We start from the raw sequence: 13,280 nt of genomic DNA, 5'->3' as shown, positions 1-13,280 counted from the left end.
AAGAAGGAGGGCATATGCAGAGATTTCTTTTTACGCAATGACTTGGAATGATCTGTAATGTAGTGCCGGAAAGGCTGATAGAAGCAGATTCAATAATAACTTTCAAAAGGGAATTGGATAATGACATACAAATGCATCACCATGACAGACTGAAAAAGACCCTCATGGTTCAACCAGTCTGATCCACGCAGTTGTGGTACCTTGTAAATCACAATATATACAGTCCACCATGCAATCTACTGGGAGAGGTGAAAAAACAGATAAAAACCAACATGAGGTAAAAAATTGGGGAATCCCTTTCTGACCTGCTCTTGGTGATCAAAATGAGTCCAGGAGAACACTTTGGCCCTGATAATTCTAAGTAGTAACTACTCTTTAGTACAAGGGAATATTTGCTGCAAATGGAAACAGGTTCAGCTCTGACAGCAATGGGCATTTAATGAACAAAGGCTCAACCTGTTCCAGAGGCCTACAGTTCTCTGAGAATAGAACCATCTCCTGGAATCAAACCTGGATTTGTCTTCATACAACATAAAATTGTGATCCCTCATCCCCACAATACAATTAATTGGATAAAACTATCAAAGTGAACACAATCATCTCATGAATCTCTATCAGATCACAAATCTACGCATCTCCGAAGTGTAGAGTCCTGACTCTTTTCACTATCTTGATAAATGTTTTAAAGGTGGAATTAGACTTGTGGACTGCCTCTGCACTTTTTCCAATGCCTCAACATCATTCATTCTGTAGGGAGGCCAAAAAGCCCATGGTATTCCAAATGAGGCTTGACTCACAAGGGCAAAATATAATTCCTTGCGTTATAGTCAATTGTCCAATAAATGCACCCCAACTCCTGCTAAAATTTCATGTTGTTGGTCATGTACCTTTGAAGATAGATGGATCAGAACTTGAAAAGGAAAGAATATCACAGGGCCATGGAAAACAACTGGAGGCTGGGACTAATTGGATAACTGTTTCAAATGCCATCACCGTTAAATGACCTATATGGCCTCATTCTGTGCTGTTAGGTTCTATGAGTTTGTGATCTCTCTCTCAACTCTCCCTCTTTTTCCTATCTCTGCATCGCTCCTTCTCTCCCCACCTGCTGACTGCAATCATTCAGGTCAACATAATGGATCCTGGGCTAACAGCAGTGAAATGTGGGGGAAATTGCTTATGAGCTGCTTCACTGTCTTTCTGCCTTTTCCCAGAACTCAGATTGGAAGTGACAAGATATCAAATATGTCAGTCCAAATATTAGCTGGGGTATTTCAGCACTATGCAAATGACAATGTACCATCCAATATATCCATTTAGTCCAACATTTGTATCAAGATAATCTTGGTTGCAGGACATGCCTATTTGTCTATGGTATACGGTCACCATGGGAACTGGGGAGGTCTGTTAAAAAGTTAAATTAAAAAAAAACTACAAGGAAGTTTGACTAGAAAATCACTGTGACCCTCAGCTCAAAGTATTTGCTGGATTCAGGGGCACACCCCTGGAGTGAGCAAATATTCTCGTGTGAATGCAATATCCAAGCACCCGTGACAAATTTCAGCTTAGCTTTGTAATGTTCTTACATTTGGGTCAGACATGGCCAGTTCAAGTCCCACTGAAAGCCTTAGAATATGATCCAGGTTGACAACTCAGTGCAGTGATACGTGAATGTGGCACTTTAGCAGAAGATGTCTCTTCAAATGGGGCCTTAGGCCCAGACCCTGCCTGCTCAGTTTAAAGTTAAAGTTTATTTATTAGTATCACAATAGACTTACATTAACACTGCAATGAAGTTAGCGTGAAAAACCCTAGTCACCACACTCTGGCACATGAGGGAAAATTTAGCATGACCAATGCACATAACTAGCATGTCTTTTGGTCTGTGGGAGGAAACCGGAGCACGCCCACACGCTGACACATGGAGAACTTGCAGGCTCTGCACCAACAATGACCCAAACTGGGAATTGAACCCGGGTCCCTGATGTTGTGAGGCGGTAGTGCTGACCATTGTGCCACTGTGCTGCTCAGATGAATACCACAGATTTTGTAGCACCATTTGAAACTGTACAGGGTTTTCTCCTGGAACGAAGCTCAGTGCCAAAAAAATGCAGACTAACCAGTCATTATCTAATTGCCTTTTGTGGCTTCAATTTCATTGAATTTCAAAAGCCTAGAAATTGCATGGTGCTAGAATTGGACACAATTCTGGTGCAGTGCTTGCTACATATGCCAATGAAACTGGTGCTAGAATGATGGAGATTGGTTCACTTGTTCATTAGCAGTGAGACCAAGAACCAACTCACTGAATGGGGTGAAAAGCATGTTGGGTCACTCAAACACTAGCTGAGGGGGCTGAGCAGATGTAGAAAGGGAAAGGGGTGAGCAACCCTTGGATTTAATTAAGTTTATTTATTAGTGTCGCAAGTAGGCTTACAGTAACACTGCAATGAAGTTACTGTGAAAACTGTGGAGATGGGGGGGGTACTCATACTCATCCCAGTTTCATAGAAAAGGTGAGTAAAATAGTTCAAGCATATGTTTCAGGTAGCAACTTTCAGGGGTGCTTTTGGGCAATGTTGTTTGACTGCCAAGTTTTCAGATAGGTATTAGATTCTCTGTTTGAATATGAAAATTACCAATAACAACTTACATTTCTACAATAGTAAAACTTTCTGAGGTGTCTCACTGCAATGTCAAACAAATTTGACACCAAGTCACATAAGGATATATTAGGACATATGATGAAACACTTGGTCAAACAAACAGATTTTAAGGATCATCATAATGGAGGAGAGGTTGAGAGGCAGAGAGATTTAAGAAGGGAATTCCAGAGCTTAGGACCTAAACAACAAAAAGCTGTCAATGATGGGGTGTTGGAAACTGGGGGCCATTGTAAGTCAGCAAGCATAGGGCTGATGAGTGAATGAGACTTAGTACAATAGGGGTGAAGCTCAAGTCAAGATCAAATAGGATTAAAAAGGATTACATAAGATTTACAGTGTGGCAGAGAAACAGGCCATTCAGTCCACATTGGTGTTTATGTTCCACTCGAGACACTCCCATCTTTTCCCATTCAAATCCATCATCGTAACCATCTATTCCCTTCTCTCTCATATGTTCTAGTTTCCCCTCAAATGCATTTACACCATTCTCTTCAAACACTCTCCATGGTAGTGAGTTCCATTTTCTTGATACTTTTTAGGTGAAGAAATTTCTTCTTATTCCCAATTAGATTTCTTTGTGGCTATCATATATTAATGACCTCTATTTTGTTCTTCCTCACAAGAGGAAATGTTCTCTTTGTATCCACTATACCCCCTCATATATTTAAAGACCTCTGTTAGGTCACCTCTCAGCCTTCTTGTTTTACGAAAGAAAAGATCCAGACTATCAATCCTTTTCTGATATGTATACAAATGTATTTCTGGTATCATCCATGTAAATCTTCTTTGCAGCCTCTCCAATACCTCTATAACCCTTTTTATATAAGATAGTACTCTAGATAGTACATAGTATTCTAAATGCTGTCGAACAATGTTCAATACAGGTTTAATGTGACTTCCTTACTTTTCAATTCTATCAAGGTTTGATACAGATTTAACATGACTTCCTGACTTTCCAATTTAATAGGATGCTAAAGTAACAAAAGGTTTTGTTCAACCTCAGACAGTGACCACAGGAATGAATTATTGTCAGATTCCAAAGGTAATGGCTTCAGCTTGCCCAATATTTGATTGTAGGACATTTAAAACATAGCCACTAGAATTGCAGAGGATCCTTTACCAAAATGGCAGATGGCATGCTTCCAATATGGAACATGCCACTTGCCATATTAAGTGCTTAGGCATCTGTTTTAAGCCTGACAAATGGCATAGCTCCAATTGTATATAAAGCATTTTGAACTATTTCTGATAAAAGAGGACAGCAGGTTTCTTTCTTTCATGATTTTTTTCTTGTTCATATTCTCTTTCTCTAACGCAGCACAGTGGCACAGTGATTAGCATTGCTGCCTCACAGTGCCAGAGACTTGGATTCGACTCGCGGCTTGGGTCACTGTCTGAGTGAAGTTTGCACATTTTTACCGTGTCTGCCTGGGTTTCCTCCGGGTGGTCCAGTTTCCTCCCACAGTCTGAAAGATGTGCTGGGTAGGATGACTGGCCCTGCTAAATTCTCCCTCAGTGACCAAATAGGCGCCTGAGTGTGGCGACTAGGGGATTTTCACAGTAACTTCATTGCAGTGTGAATGTAAGCTATTCTATTTGTGACTATTAAATAAACTTTACTCTTTCAGCTTGTTTTTATACACCCTTCTTCCTATTTATTCTGTCCCCTCCCTTTATTTTCTCTCCCACATTCTTACTCTGTTCCCTATCATTCTCTTATTTTCTCATTCACCTTTTCCTTTGTCTTCTTTCTTGCTTCTAATTTCCTACTGTTTCTTTTGTCATGTTCCCTTCTTGTCTTCTTATTTTCTCTTCTCCCTCTTTGCTTGTTTTTTTCTGACATTTCTTGTTTTCTTACTCGCTTTCTCTCATTATGTTCCTCACTTTTCTCCCTACATTCTCTACCTTTCATCTCTCTTTATTTTTGTCATTTTCCCAACTCCTTTTCTCACTCTGTTTTTCTATCCGAGTCTCTATTTTCCCTCTCCCCTGTTATTTTGTCTCCTTTCCCACATTTGTCCCTCACCCCCTCCATTCTCTCTTCCGTTTCATTTCTCCTTCTCTATTTTTCCCAATCCATCTTTTTTACCAATGCCTCTCTCTTCCTATCTCATCAAATCTTTCTTTTCTTTGCTGAATGTCCTCTTCTTTGTTCTTGCTCTACTTGCTTTTCTCTTCTGTAGCTATTCTCCAACGTCTGCTCTTTATCGCTCTTCCTCACAATTCCACCTTCTTTTATGTTTCTCCCATCTTTTTTCAGTCATTCCCCTCCCCTCCGCACATTCCTCTGTTTATTTCCTTACACTCCCTCTTCCCCATCACATCCCTTCCCACCCCTTCATCTTTTGTTTTCTCTCCTCTGAACATTCAGATGATATTACAAGTTATTACAAGCTTCTTTCCATCAAAAGATTTCACAATGTTCAGTACCATTTGCAACTCCTCAAATAGTAAAGCATTTCATATCGAAATGCAGCAAGACCTGGACAATTTCCATGCTTGGGCTGACAAGTGGCAAGTAACAATCAGTCATATAAGTGCCAGGCAATGACCATCTCCAACAAGAGAGGATCTAACCATTGCCCCATGACATTCAATGGCATTACCATTGCTAAATCCCCCACTATCAACATTCTGGGGGTTACCATTTACCAGAAACTGAACTGGACTAGCCATGTAAATATTATGACTATCAGAGCAGGTCAAAGGCTAAGAATCCTGCAGTGAGTGACTCACCTCCTGACCTCTCAAAGCCTGTCCACCACCTACAAAGCACAAGTCAGGAATGTAATGGACTACTATCCACTTAACTGGAGGAGGGCAGCTCCAGCAACACTCAAGAAGCTCAATTCTATCCAGGACAAAGCAGCCGCTTAATTGCTACCCCTTCCACAGACATTAATTTACTCCATCACTGACGAACAGTGGCAGCAGTGTGAACCATCTACAAAATACACTGCAGGGACTCATCAAGATTCTTTAAGCAGCACCTCCCAACTCACAACCATTACATTTAGAAGGACAAGAGCAGCAAATACCTGGGGACGTCACCATCTGGAGGTTCCTCCAAGTCACTAACCATTCTGACTTGGAAATATATTGTTCTCCCTTCACTGTCACTAGGTCAAAATGCTAGAAATAACTGTGCTGTGGGTGTACCTACCCCTCAGGGGCTACAGCAGTTCAAGATGGCAGCTCAAGGCCAACATTTTGAAGGGCAGCTAGGGATGGGCAATAAATGCAGTCTTAGCCAGCTAAGCCTACATCCAGTAAATGATTAAAAAATGTTTTAATAAGTAGGATGGTTCCATACCAACAAGGTATAGGAAGTTTTTATTAAATGCCTAATGCGATTGAAAATTAGTTGACTTTAGAGGATCTACTACATGAATCCATTTTTTATACATTCTTCTCACTTCTGGTAGTAGAATGTGCAGGTAAGTGTCTAATTAATTTAAACAGATAAAGAATAAAGAAGCCACATATCCCTTAGAAAACAAAGGTCTGAATGAGACAGATGAACAAAGTGAATATAAGGGTAAAGATATGCAAATCATTAAAGATGTGATTGCCTTTTAATAAGACAATGAAAATACAGTAAATCAAGCACTGGGGTTAATTTCTTGGGTGGGGGGTAGGGGATAGATCTGAAAAACAGAGGAGTTATGTGGAACTTGATTAGAACTTGTGGTTCGTCCATGCTTGAAGCACTTTGAATAGTTCTGGTTGCCATATTACATCAAGGATATTGAAGCATAGGAAAAGGGACACAGAAAATAGACAAGAATAATACTGGAACTGAGAAGTTATACTAAGCAGAAGAGACCAAGCAAACTGGGGCTCTCTTCTCTGGAATAGAGAAAACTGTGGAGTGACTAATAGGAATTGGTAAGACTATTACAGGGTTTGATGGGATACATGTAGAGAAAATTAATCCAGAAACTCAACTAATGTTCTAGGGATCCAGGTTTGAATGCACCGTGGCAGATGGTGGAATTTGAATTTGATAAAAAATATTTGGAATGAAGAGTCTACTTATGATCATGAAACCATTGACAATTGTTGGAAAAGCCCATCTGGTTCACTAGTGTCCTTTAGGGAAGGAAATCTGCCGTCTTTACCTGATCTGATCTACATGTGACTCCAGAGCTGCAACAATGTGGTCGACTCTCAACTGCCCTCTGAAATGGCCTAGCAAGCCATTCAGTTCAAGGACACTAGGGATGGGCAATAAATGCTGGCCAGCCAATGATGTCTATGTCCCACAAATGAATAAAAGAAACATAAGATAATCGTTAAAAAATTCAATAGGGAATTCAGGAAGAGCTATTTTCCTAGAGGGTGATTAGATTATGCTGATTGGTGTTTCTGTGCTTTAAATACTTTATACATTTCAGTTCTAAAGAAGGGTTCACGCCTAAAGCACCCAGAGGACAGTTGCTGACATAGGAAAGAGTAGGCCATTCAGTTTTTTTGAGAGGGTGGGACAGTGGCGAAGTTCCAGACTTCCACAACATTTGCTTCTTGAAATCACATCTATTCCAGTTCTATTTTAGACCTATTACCTTCTTCTGGATTCTCATAGTGGAGATGTTGTTTTTATGTGTTAAATTCCAGAAATAGTCACTTATTGTGGAGGTATGGGTTGACACACTGGCTTGAGGCATGATCCCCTTCACCCAAGTTTTTCATCTGCTGTGTGTATGTAAGGTCCCTTTAGGAAAGGGAAGAAGGCTGGGCTAGCGGTTGGAGAGGAGGAGTGACGCTCAATATTTAGGGAAGGGAGGACTTGATTTTGGGGGTGAGTGAAAGTGGTTCAGAGTTGGGGGCAGGGGAGAATAGGGCTCAATGTCAGGAGAAGGAAGAGCAAGGCCTGGTTTTGGGGGCAGGGATTAGCATTGGAGAAGGGGTCTTGGCATTGGGAGAGGGGGACTGGAGCTCTGCATTGGGGAAGGAATTTTCAATATCAGGGAAGGCGAGAATGGGGCTTTATGTGGGTCCAGGTATCTGGAATGGGAGAGCAGGTTCATGCTGGGGACAAGATCTTGTTGTCAGGGAGAGTAAGTGAGACTCTACATTGAAGTCTCAGTAGCAGGGTAGTGTGACTCCATGTGTAGTCAGTACCAGTATAGTGGGATTCGCTTTTAGGGTCCCAGTGTTTGGGAGTAGGGCTATGCGTTGGGGGAGCAAGAGTTAGTGGATGAGAAGTTTCAGAGTGAGGAAGAGTGGCGCTCCATGTGGGAAGGTTGATGTTAGAGAGAGAAGAGTTAATTTGTGTTGGAGGAGGAACTCTTGGTGTCAGGAGAAGGGGAAGTGGGTTATGTTTTGGGATGATAGGGTATGGCAATGGCACTTGGTGTTAGGGGAGGATGTCGGTACTGGTAGAGTGGGACTTTGTGTTGAGGTCTCAGTGTTGGGAGAGAAAGGCTTGGTGTTGGGGGATAGAGAGTGTAGTAGAACTTGCAGTTGCATCTCAGTGTTGGGGAGTAGGGCTAGGTGTTGGGGGAGAGAGTCAATACAAGTGGAGTAAGACTTGCTGTTGGGGTCTCGGTATTAGGGAATGGGGCTATGTGTTGGGGAGAGAGTACGTACCAGTAGAGCGGGATGTGCTGTTGGGGTCTTAGTGTTGAGGATTAGGGTTATGTGTTGGGGATGAGTTTGCATAGCAGTGGGACACGCTGTTGGGGTCTCTGTGTTGGGGAGTTGGGCTATGTGTTGAAGGAGCAAGAGTCAGTACCAGTAGAGTAAGATTCGCTGTTGGTGCCTCAGTGTTGGGGAGTAGGGCTACGTGTTGGAGGAGAGGGTCTGTACCAGTCGACTTGGTCTCACTGTTGGGGTCTCAGCGTTGGGAAACAGGATATGTGTCGGAGGAGAGGGTCTGTACTAGTAGAGAGGGACTGGTTGGGGGGAGAAGGGTTCCATCTTGAAGAGGGTCTATTGGTGGAGTGGGGCTAAGTGTTGGGGACTCAATGTCAGGGGAGTGGGTCTTGGTGCTGGGGTGGGGGTAGAAACCCCCAGTCTGATTGATAGGAAATGAAACTCCACCCTGGCCCCTCCCCCAGGTTGGGCTCCGCTCCCCTCCCCTCCCCCTCCCGCTCCGCTCCGGGTTTTGCCGCCGCCCCCCACACAACATGGCTAGTAGTTCTGTCAGACCGCGTGTTGCGCTGGGCCCGAGGCTCCGTTAGACGGGCTCGGGCTGCCGTGCTCACCCACACCCAGCCATGCGGAGCGGCAGCGCCACCGACAACGGCACCGGCAGTGCGGCCGTCTGAGCGTCACCGCCCAAGGCAAGCCAGGGAGCTGAGAGACAGCGAGCTGAACGGCCGGGCGGGGACAGAGAGCCAGCCGAGCGGCCGAGAGCGGGAGCGGGGATCGGGGCCGCCGAGCCGAGCCGGGCACGGGAGGGAACGAGCCACCGAAAGCGAGCGAGGCGGGGGGATCGCGCGGGGCGGCGGGCAGTGATGGCCGCTCCGGTCAGCGCCCTCAGAGACACCGACATGAGCCAGGCCAAGGCCGGCGAGTTGGCGGCGTTGAAGCCAGGGACTGGGCCGGGCCCCACCGCCGAGCAGGAGCATCACTTGCCGGGCAATGGCTCGGAACCGGGCGCTGCTGCCAGGGAGACCTTCAGTAACCACCGGCTGAGCGCAGGTCCGGGCGAGCACAGCGACGAGGACAGCGGCCACCAGCCGCACGGCGACCCGGACGGGGCCTCCTCCTCGGAACAGAGTAACGGCGGAGCGGGCTCCGGGGAGCCAGAACCCGGCCGGGCCACCGCCACCAGCTTGGCCCTCCTGAGCGGCGACCAGAGATTCGACCATTCCAGCAACAGCGGCGGCGGCACCGGGCCCATGGCCAACGCGAACCCAGGGCCCAGCCCCGGGCCGGGCGCCGTGCCGCCCACCGGCTACGGTTACAACCATTACCGGGGCCCGTTCCACCAACATGGCGGACAACAAAGCCCCGGCATGGGGGCAGCGCTACAACCCGGCGGCCTCGACACCTTCCAGCCCAACTCTCACGAGGCCTTCGCGGGCCACTACAATAACTACACGGCTTATCCAGCGGCCCGCAGCGGCTACATCAACCAAGGCTACGGCCTTAACTCGCCGCGGGCCGGGGCGGTTGGGCCTAAAGCCCCGGCCTCGGGTATGGTCGCTACTTTCCAGCGCTTCGGTGGGCAACAGCAGCAGTCGACACCGGGCCCCGGTCTCCAGCAGCATCAACAGCCGCAGACGGCGTCTAGTACCCCGACCCTCAACCAGCTGCTCACCTCCCCGAGCGGGGCCCGGGCCTTCACCACCTATAACCAGGCCCACCAGGACTACAATAGCCAGGAGTTGGCCAAGGGAGGCGAGCTGGGAGCTCAATATCCCAGCCCGGGCTGGGCAGCAGCTCAACAAAGGAGCCACCATCCGCCCATCAGTCCCGGCAGCAGCGGACAGCCCTTGCCCAGGACTCAGGTAAAAAAAAATACTAACTACTAGTTAACTAGTATAACCAGGGGCGGAGAGTGGTAGTTGTAGTGTTAGTTAGTGGTTTGTGATGTGTATGATATATATGAGGGGGACCGGGCCGTGCTTATGCTTCTCTCTCAATACAAAGAATCCGCTCTAAAATGGCCGGCTTTGTGCGAGAAGAGCAGCAGCTCTCGGTATAAATTATGTAAAGTGAGGCCCGAACCCGAGCAGGAACAGTTCTTCTCCTCCCTTCCCCCCCTCTCTCTTCCCTTCCCCCCCTCTCTCCTTCCCCCCTCACTCTCCTCTCTACCCTTCCCCCTCCTTCCATTCCCTTCCCCCACCCCACTCCTCCCCTCCCCCACTCATCCTTTGCCCCCTTTCATCCTCCTGCCCCCATCGTCACCCAGTATTTAAGATTTTCACTTAATGTATCTCCTTGTTTTAAAAAAAAGAGAAATATCTGTAAAGGATTTGGGTAAGTTCAGTGGAGCAAAACAGGCTGAATGAGCGTTGGGGTTTTGCTGCATGTTGTGGAGCTGGGGGACTGACTGATTTCTTTGTTTTAGGATTCTGATCCCAGTGAGTTCCCCCCTCCTTTATTTATTATGTGTTCAGTTAGTGTCTGCTTTTGTCTTATTGTTTTAACGCTGTGTGTGTACCTTTACTGCCTTTCTCACCTTGTTTATTTCCCTGCCCCCCCACACCAGCCACCCCCCTCCCCCCAATCCACACCCAATGTTGTTTTTCTCCTCTCCACTGCCTTGTGTGCAACCTTGAGCTGGCTCACTTTGCTAGTACTCGCCGGTACTAATGCACAGGCTGGTGATTTGAGTAAGTGCAGATTGCACGGGTTTGGGATTTGAATTATGGAGGTAAAATCCTTCTGTCAAAGCCAGGAGACAGTTGGTCTTAGGGTGACATGCTATCTGTAATCTGATTGGTTCCTCAGCTGCTGCTTCTGGCCATTTATAATTGCCTCTGATGTAATGGCAAAACAACCTGATTAGCTCATAAACTGGAATATGGTTCATGTTACACCAGTGTGTGCAAGGGAGGGGGAAAATAAATACAGGTAATGGCCATTGTTTCAGAGGCTTAGCTTGGGGTGGGCAAGAGATGCTGTGGAAACAGCTCCTGACCTTGAAATGCTGAGCAGCTGACTGCACAGGGACAGCACCACAAACAATACCGGCCGTGTCAATGTGCACAGTCCCATTGTGTGATGGTAGGGAGCTTATGGGGGTTCTACAATCTTAGCACTGACCTTGGACTGCAATTTTATAAAATATATCCCACAAGAAAACAAAACCCAGTTTCTTTTTAAAAGCAGGTTCATCACATTAGATATTATGCACTGTTTCAAATCATTTACCCGATGGCTCAAATCAGCCTAGGCTTCGGATGATCAGCAGTAAAGCATTCTGCCTGGTTACTTATTTCTCTAAGTGCTGTGTGTGTATTGTAAATAAGGGATTGATGATGTACGAATTGATGCAGAGCTCTGCCTAATGAATCTTCTCTTGGTTAGCATAGGTCACAGTAATAATCTCACATTTCAGGTCACAAGTTGCATCTTCAGAATCTGTTTTAAAAGTTAAAGTGGTGTCTTTAAATTTAGAGTTTTACTTTAAACTCTAGCTTTTAATGACCCTGAAAACTCTTCTGTAAACTGGATTCTGATTTAAAAATAATTGTAGGAGTCTTTGTTGTAGAACCTTGTTTGCTTGTTGAATCCTGGATCACGATTTGGTGCCTGTTGCTGGCAGGGGAGGAGGCTTGCTGTTTAATTTGGAAGACTTGGTACTATTGTTTAAGGTACAGTAGTTTATTATCTCCAACTCCCTTTTTTTATATGTGATCTGGTACCAAAATTCATTTGCTTTTTCTAATATGTAGGTGCTCTGATTGCATTGGAATTGACTACCTATTATGTTGGAATATTTGGTTGTGCTGAGACTGATGCTCAGAAAACAATCTTTAGTTGATGTAATATTTGAAGATTCAGATGTAGCACATGTATGTTTTGCTGAGCCTTGTATAACAGTCATATACACTATGATATATCAGAACTGGTATCAGATCCAGTCTATTAGAAACACAGCCAGATCTGGTATATTAGAGCTGGAGTGAGGTCCAGCATCAACCTCTATCAGAAACATGGTAACATTTGGGACTAGACCTGGTACAGTTTTAGAGCTGGGGTCATACTCGGGGCTAAGTCTGAAATTAGAATTAGGGTTACACAAAATGCCTGACCTGGTACACCTACGAAAAATAAATTGTTTTACCAATTAGACTCCAGTAGTTTAACCAGCCTTCCGGGCGAGTGAGCCAACATTCTAATGTTCCTTTGGATGACACACAGATTGGGTTATTGGGGACCATCATATAGTTGAGGTTTTTTGTCTCATTTTGTGTGGCAGCTGAGGGTGAATTTTGTTATTTCAGTGTTATGGAGAGGAAGGCTGTTTCATTGGTGAATCAAATGAAATTTTGATAAAATGTTAGTCCTATTGTCATTGCTGAGAATGCATTGCAAACAGCACTGCTGAACTAACATTTGATATTCTATAGTATATATTTGTACTTGATGTAAATATTGCACCTGCAATGGGAAATGTTGATATTTTAAAGAGATTGAAAGGTTGTTGGAGATTATGATACTTCAATTTGGAATAAGGAATTTTTTTTTCAAGAATTCTTACTCAGTTAATGCAGAACATGGATAGAACCTGAGACTTTCTGGGTTCCTGGCTACATAGGGCACTTGGGGATAGTTAACATAATATATCAACCTGGACCATCACTATTATTCCCATGATGAGGTCAGACTGGCAAGACCAATTTATGGAAGAGTGAAGCGATCATGTGAAATATGATCTGAAAGAGTAAGGATGGGTGAGGGTGTTATTAGTGGTGTAGGAAAAATTGTAATAACTGGTTAGGGGTGAGGGAACAGTTGGACTTGAGGGCACCTTTTTAAAGCAGTTTAAAATTGGTTGAGTTCTGTTCTTGGATTGCTTCTATTCACTGTATATACCAGTTATTTGGGTTTGGAGAGAGTAGTTTTAAAATTTGCTGGAATAACTGGAAGTACAAGAAATAATTTTGAGGAGCAAAGGAAACTAAGGGTGTATTAATAAAATGATGGAATTTG

At 44.8% G+C, this 13,280-nt stretch overlaps 1 protein-coding gene across 1 annotated transcript in view; it reads left to right on the top strand.

Annotated features, from left to right (window-relative positions):
* Positions 1-8,799: 8,799 nt before the first annotated feature.
* LOC145338794 (AT-rich interactive domain-containing protein 1B-like) overlaps positions 8,800-13,280 on the top strand; it is a 70,287-nt gene continuing 65,806 nt past the window's right edge. The window contains exon 1 of the mRNA XM_080183186.1: positions 8,800-10,126. Coding sequence (XP_080039312.1) covers positions 9,128-10,126 — 999 coding nt within the window. The 5' untranslated portion in view covers positions 8,800-9,127. The remainder of the gene's footprint in view (positions 10,127-13,280) is intronic.

The sequence above is a fragment of the Carcharhinus amblyrhynchos genome, unplaced genomic scaffold (assembly GCF_965287045.1).
Source record: "Carcharhinus amblyrhynchos unplaced genomic scaffold, sCarAmb.v2.hapA chromosome_178, whole genome shotgun sequence".
In the NCBI taxonomy this organism is placed as follows: Eukaryota; Metazoa; Chordata; class Chondrichthyes; order Carcharhiniformes; family Carcharhinidae; genus Carcharhinus; species Carcharhinus amblyrhynchos.
Note: the sequence above shows the minus strand (reverse complement) of the source record. Positions and strands in the feature narration are given on the sequence as shown.